General features: G+C 55.9%; 1 protein-coding gene across 1 annotated transcript in view; it reads right to left on the bottom strand.

The window, feature by feature from the left end:
- The window catches only part of LOC104278023 (voltage-dependent L-type calcium channel subunit alpha-1S-like), a gene marked incomplete at its 3' end in the record, with an annotated part of 16,452 nt that overhangs the window by 1,373 nt on the left and 909 nt on the right, over nt 1-14,170 (bottom strand). The window contains exons 2-21 of the mRNA XM_009874866.1: nt 13,723-13,928; nt 13,044-13,147; nt 11,213-11,361; nt 10,416-10,497; nt 9,790-9,950; nt 8,919-9,144; nt 8,136-8,343; nt 7,740-7,860; nt 7,189-7,303; nt 6,971-7,064; nt 6,142-6,211; nt 5,779-5,911; nt 5,364-5,493; nt 4,542-4,601; nt 3,880-3,986; nt 3,377-3,464; nt 3,045-3,152; nt 2,190-2,242; nt 1,785-1,931; nt 1,310-1,511 (exon numbers count right to left, since the gene is read on the bottom strand). Of these exons, the coding sequence (XP_009873168.1) occupies nt 1,310-1,511; nt 1,785-1,931; nt 2,190-2,242; nt 3,045-3,152; nt 3,377-3,464; nt 3,880-3,986; nt 4,542-4,601; nt 5,364-5,493; nt 5,779-5,911; nt 6,142-6,211; nt 6,971-7,064; nt 7,189-7,303; nt 7,740-7,860; nt 8,136-8,343; nt 8,919-9,144; nt 9,790-9,950; nt 10,416-10,497; nt 11,213-11,361; nt 13,044-13,147; nt 13,723-13,928 (2,564 nt within the window). The remainder of the gene's footprint in view (nt 1-1,309; nt 1,512-1,784; nt 1,932-2,189; nt 2,243-3,044; nt 3,153-3,376; nt 3,465-3,879; nt 3,987-4,541; nt 4,602-5,363; nt 5,494-5,778; nt 5,912-6,141; nt 6,212-6,970; nt 7,065-7,188; nt 7,304-7,739; nt 7,861-8,135; nt 8,344-8,918; nt 9,145-9,789; nt 9,951-10,415; nt 10,498-11,212; nt 11,362-13,043; nt 13,148-13,722; nt 13,929-14,170) is intronic.

Below are 14,170 nucleotides of genomic sequence, written 5' to 3'. Positions count from 1 at the left end.
CCAGCCACAGTTCAAGAATTTGCTGTGCTTTCTGCAAAAACACCCCCAGAGGCCCCATGTGGGACCAGGTTTCCTCCAGGGATTGTCATGCTGTCCTTGCACCAACCCTTCCAGTCCCCAGCCTGCCTGGTTATCGCAGCACTTCCCCAGGGCTGGCCAAGAGCAGCCTGCAGACATCACACGGACCAGGGCTGAAGGAGCCATCGAGACTTCCCTCTGCACCTCAGAGGTGCTGAGCAGGCCCTGCCCTCCCCAGTGCACCAGAGCCACCCCTGCCAAGTTCATGTGCAGCTCTCATCACCCCTGGCAGCCACGGCGCAAGGCGCTGTCTCTGCAGGCTGGCCCAGCACCTCCTGCGGGCCAGCACACAGCTCCGGGGCTGCTAAACCCAGGGCTAGCTCCAGGCCAGCAGCCCTTCCCAGCACGTGCCACGTCCTCTGCCCGTGTCAATCTTGCTTCTGCTGCTTTCAACCTCCATGTCCCCAGCCAGAATCACAGCATGACAGCATCACAGAAGGGGTGACAGTGGGAGGTGCCTCTGGAGATGGTCTAGGCAAAGTTTCGTGCCCAAAGCAGGGCCAGCCAGAGGTGCCCAGGACCGTGTCCAGCTGGCTTTTGAATATCTCCGAAGATGGAGACTTCACAACCTTTCTGGACAATCTGTTTCAGTGCTTGACTACTCTCACCACAAAAAAAAAAAAAAAAGGTTTTAATGTTTAAATGGGATTTCTTGTTTTCTTCAATCTGTGCCCACTGCCTTTTGTCCTGTCACTGGGCACAACTGAAAAGTGTCTGGCTCCACCTTGTTTACACCTTACCAGTAGGTTTTTACACACCCAGGTAAGATCCCTATGAGCCTTCTCTTCTCAGCACCAGACTGAGCTCTCAGCTTCTCCTTATGTGACAGATGCTCCAGACTCTCAGTCATCTCTTGGTGATTCTGCTCTGGCAGGGGGGTTGGACAGGATGATCTTGCAAGGTCCCTTCCAGTCCCCAACATTCTGCGATTCTGTGATTCTGTCAGATCTCAGTGGCGCTTTGCTGCACTTACTCCAGTACATTCATGTCACTTATTGTACAGAAGTGAGCACAACCCTTTGCTCCAGCTCAGCCTGAGCACTCTACCTGCACCAGAAGACCCACGTCCCAGTTCTGGTCCACTCTTCCCTTCCCTTGGAAGGTTTGAGTTGTGCCAACCATGGGTCCAGCTGGCCTGGGGCAGGTGTAACTCCTCTGTGTCATGGGTACCACCACTAAGAGCTGACCCAAATCAGGCAGCTCCAGCAGCGCCAGCCCCAGCAGCCATTACCTGGTTCTTGTCCAGCTCACAGTTCTTGTATTCACTCTCGCCCTGCTCCTGGAAGGTGACAATGACAAAGCCCACAAAGATATTCATCATGAAGAAGGCAATGAGGATGATGTAGATGATGAAGAACATTGCGATCTCCACCCGGTAGTTGTAGATAGGGCCTGTATCCTCAGCATTAGTGTCAATGGCCATGTAGAGCAGCCTACATGAGGGAAAGCGAGGCAACAAGGATCTAATTAGGTCAGAAAGACCATCTCTCTTCCTGAAGGTTACAGAGGGCTCTGGGGACACCCCAAATCCAACAGTGGTGGGACAGGGCTGCTGGGATGACCTTGTCAGCTCCACAGCTGCTGCCAATGCCTAGCCCTGCTCCTCAGTCAGGGCAGCTCTTCTCTCTTTACCACGGCAAAGGCTCGCAGCAGCGCGCCCCGCACGGACCCGTCCCTTGACAGGCCCCGCACACGGCACGACTCACTCTGGCCAGCCCTCGAAGGTGGAGACGGTGAAAAGTGACATCATGGCAGAGAAGACGTTGTCGAAGTGGAAGTTGCTGTGCAACCAGTCACGCTTCTGCAGCTCGATCTGCGTGGGGTCTCCGTCTACGTAGTTGATGAAGTAGCCCCTGCAGCGGGAGGGATGTGGAGCTCATCGGGCACGGCTCCCTTCAGCCACGTGCTGTGCTGCTGGCCCAGGGCTCTCTGGTCCCTGGGAGGGGAGGACAGCCCTGGGCCTGTTTCTGATTTACTCCAGTGTGAAGGAGAACAGTGCGAGACATTTTACGGATGCAACATCCCTACGCAGGAACAGAAGTGGCCCTGCCACCCCCCGCTCCCATCCCCGGGCACTGCCCTGCTGGGGCTGGGCTGCAGAGAGCTCTGACCTGCACTCCTTCTCCGTCATCTTGGATGGATCGGTGCATCCGTAGAACTTCCCCTGCATTCAACAGAGATCAGATGAGGCTACGATCTTGCTGTGACTTCAGAAGCCCTGGGGAGTTTTGACTTTTTTTCACAGCCCACAGCCAGCCCTCACCCTGCCTCCACGCCAGCTCTGGCCCTGCCTCAGAGTGCTGCTGCCGGCCCCGCTCTGCGTGCCAACACAACCCGGGTCATGCTGCTTCAGCAGCCACGGCAGCCCCTGAGGTCAAGACCAGGCTGAGACAAGTAAACACTGCCTAGTGACAGGAACAAATCTTCCCGGGTCCTGAGCTGAGACTTACCTGTTCATCCTATCTGGGAGCCAACTATTCAGAAAATAGGGAAGAAAGCAGGAACCACAGAATTAGCTAAAAATTAAGGTATGCTGACAGGTCTGCTCGGTCTGTAGAGTCCTGAAAGTTCTCCCCATGTCAGCTGGGAATTTAAACTTAACTTAGAACAATTTAAACTTAAATTAGAACAAAGCTGAGCTCAGCCAGGACCAGCTCTGCCTTGGAACAGCTAAGGCCTGAAGAGCAAGAGTGGTGCTGGGCAAAAAGAAACACTTCCCATCCAAAGCACACAAGAAAGCACTTGAGAGGGGAAACTGAGGCACTGACCACTCACTTCACATGTGCTGTCTGCACCTGACAGTATCCTGGGTGTTTCCTGCCCTCCTCCCACCCCGGGTGTGGGCAGGTCTTCTGCCAGAGCACAGAGAATACAGCCCCTGCCGACCTCAGTTCTGGGAGACACCATCCCCAAGAGCCTGTCCAGGATGTGCAGAACATCTCTCCTGCCCATCTGACCCCTCTCACCTTGAAGAGCTGGACCCCAATGCAGGCAAACATGAACTGCAGCAACGTCGTGACGACCACAATGTTACCGATAGTCTTGATGGCCACGAACACGCACTGGACCACGTGCTGCAGAGGTCGAGGACAGTGCACAGGTGAGAATGCCTGGGACAAGCCCCTGCTGAGGGATGGGCCCCGGGAAGAGCAGGAGCCTACTGAGAGCAATGGGATGGGGCAGACCCCTTCCACGGACAGGGAGTAGGAACTGAGTTCCAGGCTCCACAAAACCCAGAGGGCATGATGTCTGGCACCCAACCTCCTGTGAGGACCTCCAGTCTCAACCTCCCCCTTACCTTCAGCCCCTTTGCCCTGTTAATGGCTCGCAGAGTCCTCAGCACCCTCAGCACCCGCAGGATCTTCACCACTGAGATGGCACTGGACCTGAGGAGGCAGGCAGAGCTGAGCTGGGGCGATTCCCCTGCCAAGGCCAGCCTGGCACCGCCCCAGCAAGCAGCCATGGAGACCGGGCTGGGACCAGGGGTGAGAGGCAAGAGATGGTAGAGACATGCAGATTCCACTACGCCATCACCCCATGTAAGGCCAGGGGACACTGGCAGCCAAAGAAAGCAGCTCCAAATTGAATTTCTACCCAGATCTTCACCTCTGACACTCAAGGAATATGCCTCCCTGCCTCCCAGCTGTCCATGCCTTGACCCCTTAAGCATGACTTTATGGAGACCAACACAGCCCTCGGGCTGGTTGCTCCTTCTGCATCGCGCATAGAGCCGCAGCACCCCAGCTGCCCTCTCAGACTCAACAGACCAGCGCCCATCCCGCAACGTGTGGAGCTGCTTACTCGATCCCTGTGGAGATGAGGGAGACGGCGACCACCAGCAAGTCGAGGATATTGAAAGAGTTCCTGCAGAAGGAGCCTTTGTGCAGGAAAGCACCATAGGCTGTCATCTGGGGAGCAGAAGGAGTTAGGAGAGAGGCCAGAGAGGGCTCGGGGCATGGTTTGTCCATAGCCCTGGGGCAGAAAAAGCACAGGGGGCTCCTCACTGCTCCATGGCCTGGGGACCCTGTCCTGCTCAGACCTCTATCCCTGCAGCCAGACAGGAAGGTGGAAATCCCCTGTGCTGTACTGCCTGGAGACAAAACACCTTCCAGTCATTCAGCAAATTAAATAGGAAAAGAGTAGAGACTTGAAAGGGGACCAACATGCCTTCTCAGCAACTTTCCTAAAGATTTTCATAAGGGCACTGTCAGAGCGTAAGTGCTGGTGCCGTGGCTCGTCTCTTTGTGTCCCAGCACAGCTGGCTTGGCTGCCCGACCTCACTGGAGGGGACACACGGCCTCTGGGGCAGGTCACGCACTGCCTAGACTGCATGAACTCTGGGCAGGAGGATGAGCCAGCAGCTTCTCCTTGCTGGGACCACAAGCTCGCACCAAAAGAGCCCGAGCACCCACAGCCAGAACATTCTAGACCCATGTGCTGGGTCACAGAGCAGAGGAACTCACCTTCAAGACAATTTCGACTGTGAACACAGCAGTGAAAGCGTTGTCAAAGTATCCAAGAATCTGGAGACAGAAACACCAGCACTGGATGAGATTTGGGTGATGCGAGTAATGCTCCAGTGTGTTCAAACTACCTGGTACAGTGGCTTTGCCTTCCACTCTGTGGACTGGGGAGCCCAGCTAGCTCACCAGAGCCTGCAAACCCAGTGCCAAGAAGACTCCCGAACTTCTCTTGGCTTCACTGCTTTTTCTCAGTGCATGATCCAACCTGTAGCCTGGGACTAACCTCTCAGTTCCTGAGTGAGTGGCATTTGACCTGACTCAGCTGAAAGCATCCGATCCCCAAAAAGCACTTAGTGCCGGGGAAGCTGTCTCACGTGAGACTCTCCAGCCCCTGCCAGACACTGCCCAGGTGCCTTGTGTGGCGAGACCTGTGGCTACTACCACTCCGTGCCACACTCCAGCAACACCTCAGGGTGCTGAACACACCACTGCTCCGGCTTGCCACCTCCCGCGATGTCCCTATCCCCAGTCAGCCACCACAGCCTCGAACCAATGTAGTCTCACACACCCCGTGAGATAGATCTCTTCACCCAGAACTAAGCAGAGACAGGGAGCAGTAACAACATGTCCCACCTGTGCCCTGAACTGAAAACACAGCCAGCCTCTCCTCCCGCTGTGTGTTGCTCTCTCAGAGGCAGGGATGAAGCCACAGCTCCCTGCCTAGGCAGGACATTCGGAAAGCAGGCACCTGCTCACTGGGGAGCTTGGGCTCTCCAGGAGGTCCCCCCTGCCCATCTCTACCCTCTCCAGCTACGTGGGCACCTGGTTGCGGAAAGACTCGGCCCGGATGGGATCCTCGGCTGCCAGCGAGATGCTGCTCAGTAGAATGAACAGCAGGATGAAGTTGGTGAACCAGGTGGCGTTGACAATTCTGTGGCACAGCATCCGAAACCTGCCACGGACAGAAATGACACGAGATGCTGTGAGGGGCCAGAGGGACATCAGATAGGGCCTGGTAGCCTGGAAGAGGGTTACAGCTAAACCTTGAGGACAGGAAGGCCCTACGCACGAAGGGAGGTCTGCGCCAGCACTCCCACAGAGAAGAGTTCTCCCAGTGAGCTGGCTCCCCTCAGCTCTGGCTGTTACGCAGAAGCAGGACCCCGGTGGGAATGGTCAGTGCCAGAGGCACCCAGGCCAGGCCTGGCTCCACAAGGTGGGGAGAAGGGTCAGTGCCTACTTGTTGGTTGGGCTGAAGATGAAGAAGGAGCTGGCTTCAGGCATGGGAACAGCCTTCTCTTTCAGCTGTAGTTCTGCCAGGGGACGTGGCCGAGGACTCAAGGGGATTTCAGGCTCGTCTTCTTCATCGTCACCTGCACAGTGGCCACAAGGAGGGAAGAGGAAAGAATCATCCAGGGAGGGATGTGACCTTCTGTAACAATCCTCTGAACGCGATTTGGCCCCTGTGCCAGACTGACCTCAGTACCCTGAGCTTGGCAGAGGGTCACCACATCCTTCGCTCCTCACACAGCCAAGATTCTGGCACCATCCCTCTGCAGCGCCTCCCCAGCTGCCCTGCTGCCCTGCCACAGACAAGTCTTACCTGGGAAGTCTGCAGAAGGGTAGGGGTCTTTGATTTCATTGACACTGGATTCAAATTCGTCCACTTTTAACTGAAAAAAACCAAAAAAAGTTACAGAGAGAACATCCAGCTGCGTGGGCCAGTATTGCTGCCAAACATTGCATGTTGGCCAGACTCTATCATCTCGGAAGCCATGTGGGCCAAGCAGTGACACTGCATTTGGTCCATCCAACACGAACTACACAGTCTTGGCCCAGGAGGGGAAGCACCTCAGGGGTGCTGCAATATGAGCAAATACCGTGAGGATGGGACAGGGAATGTGTGCTGGGCAAGTGCCTGGCGTCTTGCACCTACACCATGGGTGGAATTAAGACACAGGGTGACCCCTGGGTGAGTTCCCGTTGGGAGTCTCTGGAAAGTGGACAGGGAAGTAGCTGCTCAACAGATGCTTATAAGAGGCAACTCAGCACAGTCAGCACAGCTAACAGGGGGTTCTTCACACTGGGGATGCTGGTGTGGACACAACGGAGGTCAGTGACGCTGCTGACCTGCTCTGCTCCCCTCCACACTGGTGTGCACCAGCTCACCTCCATCACTGACAACTGGCTGTGGCCAAGAAAACGCATCAGAGGAAAAAGATCCCCAGCAATAGATCAGTTTCACCAGCCAACATGTCCTGTCTGGGCCCAGAATGCCCCCATCATTAGTGGATGTTAAGGCAAGGAGTGATTCCGGCCCAGAAAAGTCCAGACCCAGGCCAGGTCCAAGACTTTGTCAGTCGTGGCTGGTGGGAGGAGGAGCCTGGTCCCTCACCAGGAGCGTGCCAAAGCCCAGTGCCACCAGCACTAACCTTTTCTGTCGTGGGAATCCCTTCTCCCTTTGTTTTCTGCTCAAGCTTCCTTGTTAGCATCTGCTTCTCATCTTCAGACTTCTCTGGGTAAGCTCTGAGTGGAGAGGAGGGGAGAGCAGGAACTGAACTCCGGGCAGGGGCACGGGCGATGCTGTTTGTCCCCTCACACCAAAGCACCTGCTTTGGGATCTCCCACTGCCAGGGACTGACACACTCACCTGGACATCTTCCGCCGCTTGCGTTCCTCTGCTTTGGCCTTCTGGGCTAAGGTCAGGCTCTCAGCCTCAGCCAGATTATCAACGGCGATGGCCAAGAACACATTGAGGAGGATATCTGGCAGGGACAGTGCTAAGGACGTGGTTCCTCTTTGGAGGTTGTGGCCAGAGCTTTCTATGGTCCCAGCATGCCCTGAGAAATCTTCCTAGAGCTGAGCCTTTGAGATAACTCTGGGCAGTGATGCCCAGCCCTGTGCCCATCCTTGTAAGTCCTGAACTCTGGGCTGGTTGCCCTCTCTCTGCCTTAACTGAGGCCCGTTACTGCATTGACTGACGGCTGCCAGCCACCCAGACCTGTCCCGCGGTGTGCTGACCCCAGAGCCCAGCCACCACCAGTGAAAACCCTGAAGCCTACGGCTTGTTCCCCTGCTGTGCAGAACAGGGAGGCTGCAGGCAAGCACCAGTAACCCCGCCGCCCCCTTGCCAGTGCCGTGCAGCTGATGCGACAGGGACGGGTAGAAGGAGCCTGGGCCTGGCTTGCAGGCAGAGGATACAGTTCCCGCAGACGAACAGGATGATGAAGTAGATGCAGACCAGCATGCCAGGAAAGGACGGGCCTCCGTAGGCCATGATCCCATCATACATGATCGAATTCCAGTCCTCTCCAGTCAGGATCTGGGAGCAGAGCAGAAATAGGGACTCGGGAGCCTCCAGTGCAGAGCAGGGCAGAAGCCCACAGCTCGACAGCGTCCTCCTGGCTCCAGCCCCAAGCCCTCACAGACCCACGGCCAAACCCCATCTGCCCCCTCAGCCCCGAACCTGCTCACGACCCCGACCGCATTTCCCTGCTCCTGCTTCAAAGCCACATCACCTCCCACAACGCCACGTTTCTCTGAGGCTCCCGGGACCCCGTCCTCCAACTCCCTGTGGCACTTCCCACAGCCCCGCACCTGGAAGACGCTGATGAGGGCCTGCGGGAAGTTGTCGAACGTGCTGCGCCGCACTTCCATGTCCTCAAAGTCAAATTTGCCCCCAAAGAGCTGCATGCCCAGCAGTGCAAAGACGATGATGAAGAGAAAGAGGAGGAGGAGCAGAGAGGCAATGGAGCGGACAGAGTTGAGCAGGGAGGCCACCAGGTTGCTCAGGGATGTCCAGTACCTGGGGTGAGGAGAAACAGGAGTGCGGGAGGTGAGGGAGTGGGGAAGGCTGTGGACAGGACCGGGCAGGCACCGGGAACAGAGAAGCTGGCCCAGGGGATGTGCCGGCAGCCCAGCAAGGGGGGCTCCAAACCAGCACCATGCACAGGCTGGGGGCTGGGACTGCTCCAGCCTGGCCCCAGGAGGTGGAAATGAAGCTCCAGACACGGTGTGACGGGCCAGACACCCTGCGGCAGGCACAGGGCACCAGCCAGGATGGGGAAGGGCGACGAACACACAGCGGGCGAGTGCCAGAGAGGCCCAGAGTTCTGGCCCACAGCACCCCCATCTGGGCCCACAGCATCCCCATTTACAAGACCCCAGAACCCACAGGGACTCAAGGAGACTTCCAGCACGCCCTGCTCTGTCCTCCTTACCACTCCCAGGCCTCATCCTGGAGACAGAAATCCCCAGCTTGGCCTTGCTCCTCTATCCAGGAGCTACCAGCTCTGCTCACGCTGCAGCCCTCCCCAGGGACAAGGCCAGTGTCACCTGGGGACCATGAGCCAAAAGCACCCACAGGGCTCCCTCCCCAACCTGGTGATCTTGAAGATGCGGAGGAGTCGGATGCAGCGCAGCACAGAGATGCCCAGGGGTGACAAGGTGTTGAGCTCCACCAGGATGGTCTCCAAGATCCCCGCACACACCACGAAGCAGTCGAAGCGGTTGAAGAGTGACATGAAGTACTGGCGCAGGCCCAGCGCGTACATCTTCAGCAGCATCTCGGCCACAAAGAGCGCCAGCAGCACCCGGTTGGCATTGTCTGGGGCAGGAAATCAGAGCACGGGCCTCTTCATCTCAGCATGGCACAGCAGGAAGGGGAGGGCAGCGCTGCTCACCTCCCTTCCCTGCTGGTTTTCAGGGAGCACACAGGAGGGGAAGATGAGGAGAAGGGTGACGTGCAACTGCGAGCTTGTACACGTACTGTGCACGAGTCCGCCCAGCGTGTGCACGCGTACTGGGCTGTGCGCGTGTGGCTGAGCTGTGCACATGTGCAGGGCCGTACTCCCGGTGTCTGCCGGTGTTTGGGGGGGGAGCAGGCAGTGTGACTGCACACATCGATGTGTGTGGCTGACCTGAGCCGAGTGCATGCAGTGTGTGTTTGTGTGTACAAGGCATGTACAGGTGCAAAGGTACACACTCTCTGTGTGTTCACCACACAAACCCACATCTTTACACCTGTGTGCCATGCATGTGTCACTGCACGCACCACGCACGTTCACTGTGCAGCAGGGATGGTGTGTACACACCTGTGTGCAGGCTGCGTTTGTGTGCATGAGCATGTCTGCGTGTCTGACAGCCCCTGTGCCATGCCAGTGCGGCTGTGCACGCGCAGGACGAGTACACGCATGTCTTCGGCGCAGGAGGGTGTCCCAAGCTCTCCCGCTACCTCTGGCTCTTTGCTCACCTTGCACCCGTGTCAGCCATTCTGGCTGTAAGTGGTGCTCAGAGGCGATGGAGAGGGTGTTCAGTGCCACCAGCAGGATGACAAGCCAGTAGAAGAACTTGGACTTCACCACATCCCTGCACTTCCTACGGAACAGCCGGTTCCAACGCCTCCACTGACGGCTGGAGAGACGGCCAAGGGGTCAGCTCGGGGCTGTGCCTGCAGGCTGCAGAGCAAAGCCACCCCCGCTCCCTTCTCCAGGGGCCCTCCCTAAGAAGGGCTGCGGAACATAACCCTGCCCCTGGCTCTTCGTGCATTCGCTCAGACGCTGCAGTTCATTCACACAAACACCTCTGGCTGGCTGCTACAGGCCCGGCTCCTAAATCACAAGACATGCTGCCCAGGCCACAGGTGGATGTTCAGAGCCTGGTCCCAAACTGAAGGGGTTCTTCACCTCGAAGAGGCTTTTTGCCAGTACCAGAGTAAAATTCCCTGTTTGCTGCCCACCTCCTCCTGAGCACGCAGCCCCTGGCTCTCCCCCAGAAACTGGTGCCTGAGAAGAAAGCCTGGCCCAGGCAGGACAGCAAGTGAGAGACTATGCAAGCCCACATGCAGAGCAGCAGATGGTCCAACCAGTGCACACTTACAAGTAGAGAATCCACTTGTTCATGCCCTCAATTTCATACAAGCTCTCTGTCTCCGACCCTCCTTCATCCGACGGCATCATACCTAAGGAAGAAATGACACCCCAGGCTTTCCTTGGAGCCCTTGGGAAGAACATGTAGGAGGGAACCTCTCCCAGAAGCACATGAGGAAGAGCTTCCCCAGCAGAAGTGAAATCAAGAAATGCTGACCCAGGGAGACAACAGCGAGAATTTGCGAAGAAGTTTTTGAGTGCCAGGTGCAAACCAAGTAGGAGGCACCAGACACCTGCCATGCAGCAAGAGCAGCAGCAACATGGAAAGGCAGCCTGAAGAGACAGCGCTGTGAAAGCAGGCTCCTCGGTGTGAGACACTTCCAGCAGAGAAAAGTGGGGTCAGCTGTGATCTGAGCAAATGCTGAACAACAGGAGGTTTGCAAGAGCACTGGCCACAGGTGTGGAAGAGGTGTTCTGTCCTCCCCACCATTTCCCAAGGCTCTCTGCACACACGTATCGCTCAGCTTGAGGCATCAGAAGTTATTTCCACACAGTGGTTGAGGTGAAGATTTAGCATGAGGGCCAAGTCATTGCTGGCTTGAGTCAGATTCGACAGAACGGTTCAGGAAAGGAACAAAAAACAACAAAAAAGGAAGAAAATCATTCTGCAGAAGTCAAAGCATTTTGTTTCATCTGTTTTCAAGCAAAATGAGCCTTTCTGACTTCTCCAAAGGTCTCTTTCCTGCCTCTATAGGATGGTCAGTGTTAGGAATCCAACCCTCACACTCCTTCAAGCAGAACAAGTACCTTTTTCCCTGGCCCGGTCGCTGTCCATGACCTCAGCGTGGGTGATCCAGTCCATGTAGCCCTTCAGATCCTCCTCCAGTTGCTGCTTCTCCCGCAGCTTCTGGAACGTGCCCCGTGACTTGGCCTTCTCACGCTCCTTGGTGAACTCTCTGGAACAAGCAGCAGAGGGAGACTCAGCGGGGGGATGGCGTGGAGGTCAGGTACCATATCCCCGTGCCGGGCCAGTCCTCCCAGAAAGACAAAAGCCTTCAATATCCCGCCACCGAGGGCTACCATCAGATTGCTCTAGTGACCTCCCTCTTTCTTGACCCTGTTCCACAATGCAGGATCACGGGGGAGCATCGCCTGGTGCCTGATGGCAGGCAGGGATTCTTCCCCAGCACTGGCTGCTCTTTGGGAGCTCCTTGCTGCAGGATGCTGTGGCTGGACAGGCCAACAAGCACTAGATGTTGGAGGCTCTGGGAGTTCTCCAGCCCCATCAAGGATTAGAGCAAGTGGGGTATCACCCACCTGGGGGGCCAACGGCTGCCCCAAGCTCTCCATATGGGGAAGAAAACAGGACACTCTTTACAGTAACACGGACAAGGCAGGTCTGCCAATGCAGAGGGTCCCACTCGTATTCTTCTTTAATTAATTTATTTTCTCTCCTGGTGGATTGTAGATCTGCTGTCCAGCCAGCGTGGTGCTGCCATGTGTTAATTAGAGGTCTCAGACATTATAGTAATAATAAGATGTACTAAACCTCAGGACTTGTCAGGCCTTGTCTGGATTTTCCTCATCTCAAGAATATTTTAGCTGTATTTGCAAAAATAATTCAGAACTTCTGGCTGTGCCTGCACCTCACTCTAGGATGACTACTGTCCAGCTCGTCCTGCTGTTACAGCCAACTTCACGCGAGGGTCGAGTACCTATGGTCTGTCTTGTGGTTCTGAGCTTCTTTTAGTTATATTAATACTCAATTTGTTTATCTTTGTGCAGTTGTATGTTTCTTGCCATAGAAGAGGACTAAGAAATCCAAGTAATTAGGGTACAAGTATCCCTGGGAACTAACGGAGGCAATGAGTGTGATCCACTCACACTCACAAGATCAAAACATATAATAGAGACTCTGAATCTAAACAAAACTGAGGAGAAAATCGCCCCTCTCACTCCGCAAGACAACACACACTTCGCAGCAACAATATGGGGATACTGGCACCGTACCACAGCAATGCAGAATAGGTCGGGCCCCGCACCAGAGATATTTTGTGCATTTTTCACTGTACTACCGGGGAAATTGGCACTAATTGAGCCATTTGGCACAGCAATGCTATGATCGTTGCAACCAGACTGATGACAGCTCGCTGTTGTATTTGGATGAGGCTCCTGAAGCACTGACTAGCCTGACAATAACTCTCTCGGATCCCTCGCATTCCTATCGACGGTGTTTCCCTTCGGCTGGCCATAAGGAAATGGGGTGTGCTCACAACAGGACGGCAGCACCGCGACCCACAGCCACGAGGTGAGGATCGCTGCTGCGAGCTCCCTGCTCAGCTCGCAGACCACGCTCCCAACACCCAATAACAGGATCCATGGCTGTGCCTGCTGAGAGCCGCTTGTGTTACAGGGAAAAGATTTCTGTCTTAGGTGTTGAGTTAAAATCTCAGTCATGGATTCAAACACAAAAAGTAACTCAAGGCTCACGGTTTCTAAGCATGCAAAAAAAAGAAAAAAAAAGGAAAGCAGCAGAAACTTCTCCGGGCTTTCCTCTTGTATAAACCCAGCCAACGTCCACTCTTTCTGATCATGCTCACTGATCTGCTGGCAAAGAGGAAGCCAGGGCAGCACTTACCCACTGAGCACCCCCAGCACCAGGTTGAGAACAAAGAAGGAACCGAGCAAGATAAGGCTGACAAAGTAGATCCAGGGCCATTCATTCCCAATAGCATCGTTTACCTGGCAAGGAGAGAGGCAGTTGAAGCATTCCAAACACTGTCTGCTGTCTGTCTGCCTTCAGGGACCCTCAACAGCCTCTGGGAGCTGTGTCCCCTCTAAAGCAAGGGCTTGGGATGGCAGCAGATAAAGCTGACTCAGCCCTGGCTCCTTATGACTCCACATGTGGTTTTAGCCGAGGTCAACCCAGACCTGAGTATTTTGGGAGCAGATTTAAACATCAGCCCCGTTCCTAAGCCTCAGCAAGGCAGTCTCCCCAAAGACTCCAAGACATGGGTTTTTGCTGGAGAAGCATCCAGCAGCCGGCCATTGCTGTGCCTGGCCTGCACCCCTTCGCAAAGGTGGGAGCTGAAGCACCCTCCTGTCTACCTGGAAAGCAAGGACAGCTTGGGCGGCGCCTGCAGAGGTGCAAAACACATGCCCTGTGCACCACAGGATGTGCATCACAGTAGGAAGCTTGGTGGAGGTAGGATGTTTTCCCACCTCGCCCTGCTGTGGGGTCCTGGAGGGAATTTCCTGCTCGGAGGCAGGACCAGCAGTCACCTCTGCTCAGACAATCCCAACCTGCTGGAGCCTACCCAGTAGAGGACTTCGGTCCAGCCCTCCATGGTGATGCACTGGTAGACAGTGAGCATGGCAAAACCGAAGTTGTCGAAGTGAGTGATGCCATTGTTGGGCCCCGGCCAGCCGCTTCGGCACTCGGTGCCATTGATGGTGCAGTGTCGCCCGTGGCCAGAGCTGGTGCAAGGGGCTGGCTTCTCCAACGCCACCGTGGCAATCACATCTGCGGCGAAAAGCCGTGGTGTGAGCAGCAGGTCAGGCCAAGTCCAGCAGGTCCCAACGCCTCCCAGCCTCCTGCAGCAGCTTCCAAAAAGGGGCCCCTTTCACCACCTCCTCACGCTGTGCACCACCACCCAGCTGTGTGACCTCTGGCCCTGCCACACTGCCAGGCCTGGCGCTGGCAAGAGCAGACTTTCTGCTACCCCCAGAAACTCTGTGGTCCCCACAGCAGCCGGACAGAGACAT

The sequence above is a fragment of the Apaloderma vittatum genome, unplaced genomic scaffold, assembly GCF_000703405.1.
Source record: "Apaloderma vittatum isolate BGI_N311 unplaced genomic scaffold, ASM70340v1 scaffold25008, whole genome shotgun sequence".
Lineage (NCBI taxonomy): Eukaryota > Metazoa > Chordata > Aves > Trogoniformes > Trogonidae > Apaloderma > Apaloderma vittatum.
The sequence above is the reverse complement of the archived record's forward strand: the minus strand, read 5'-3'. Positions and strand labels throughout refer to the sequence as shown.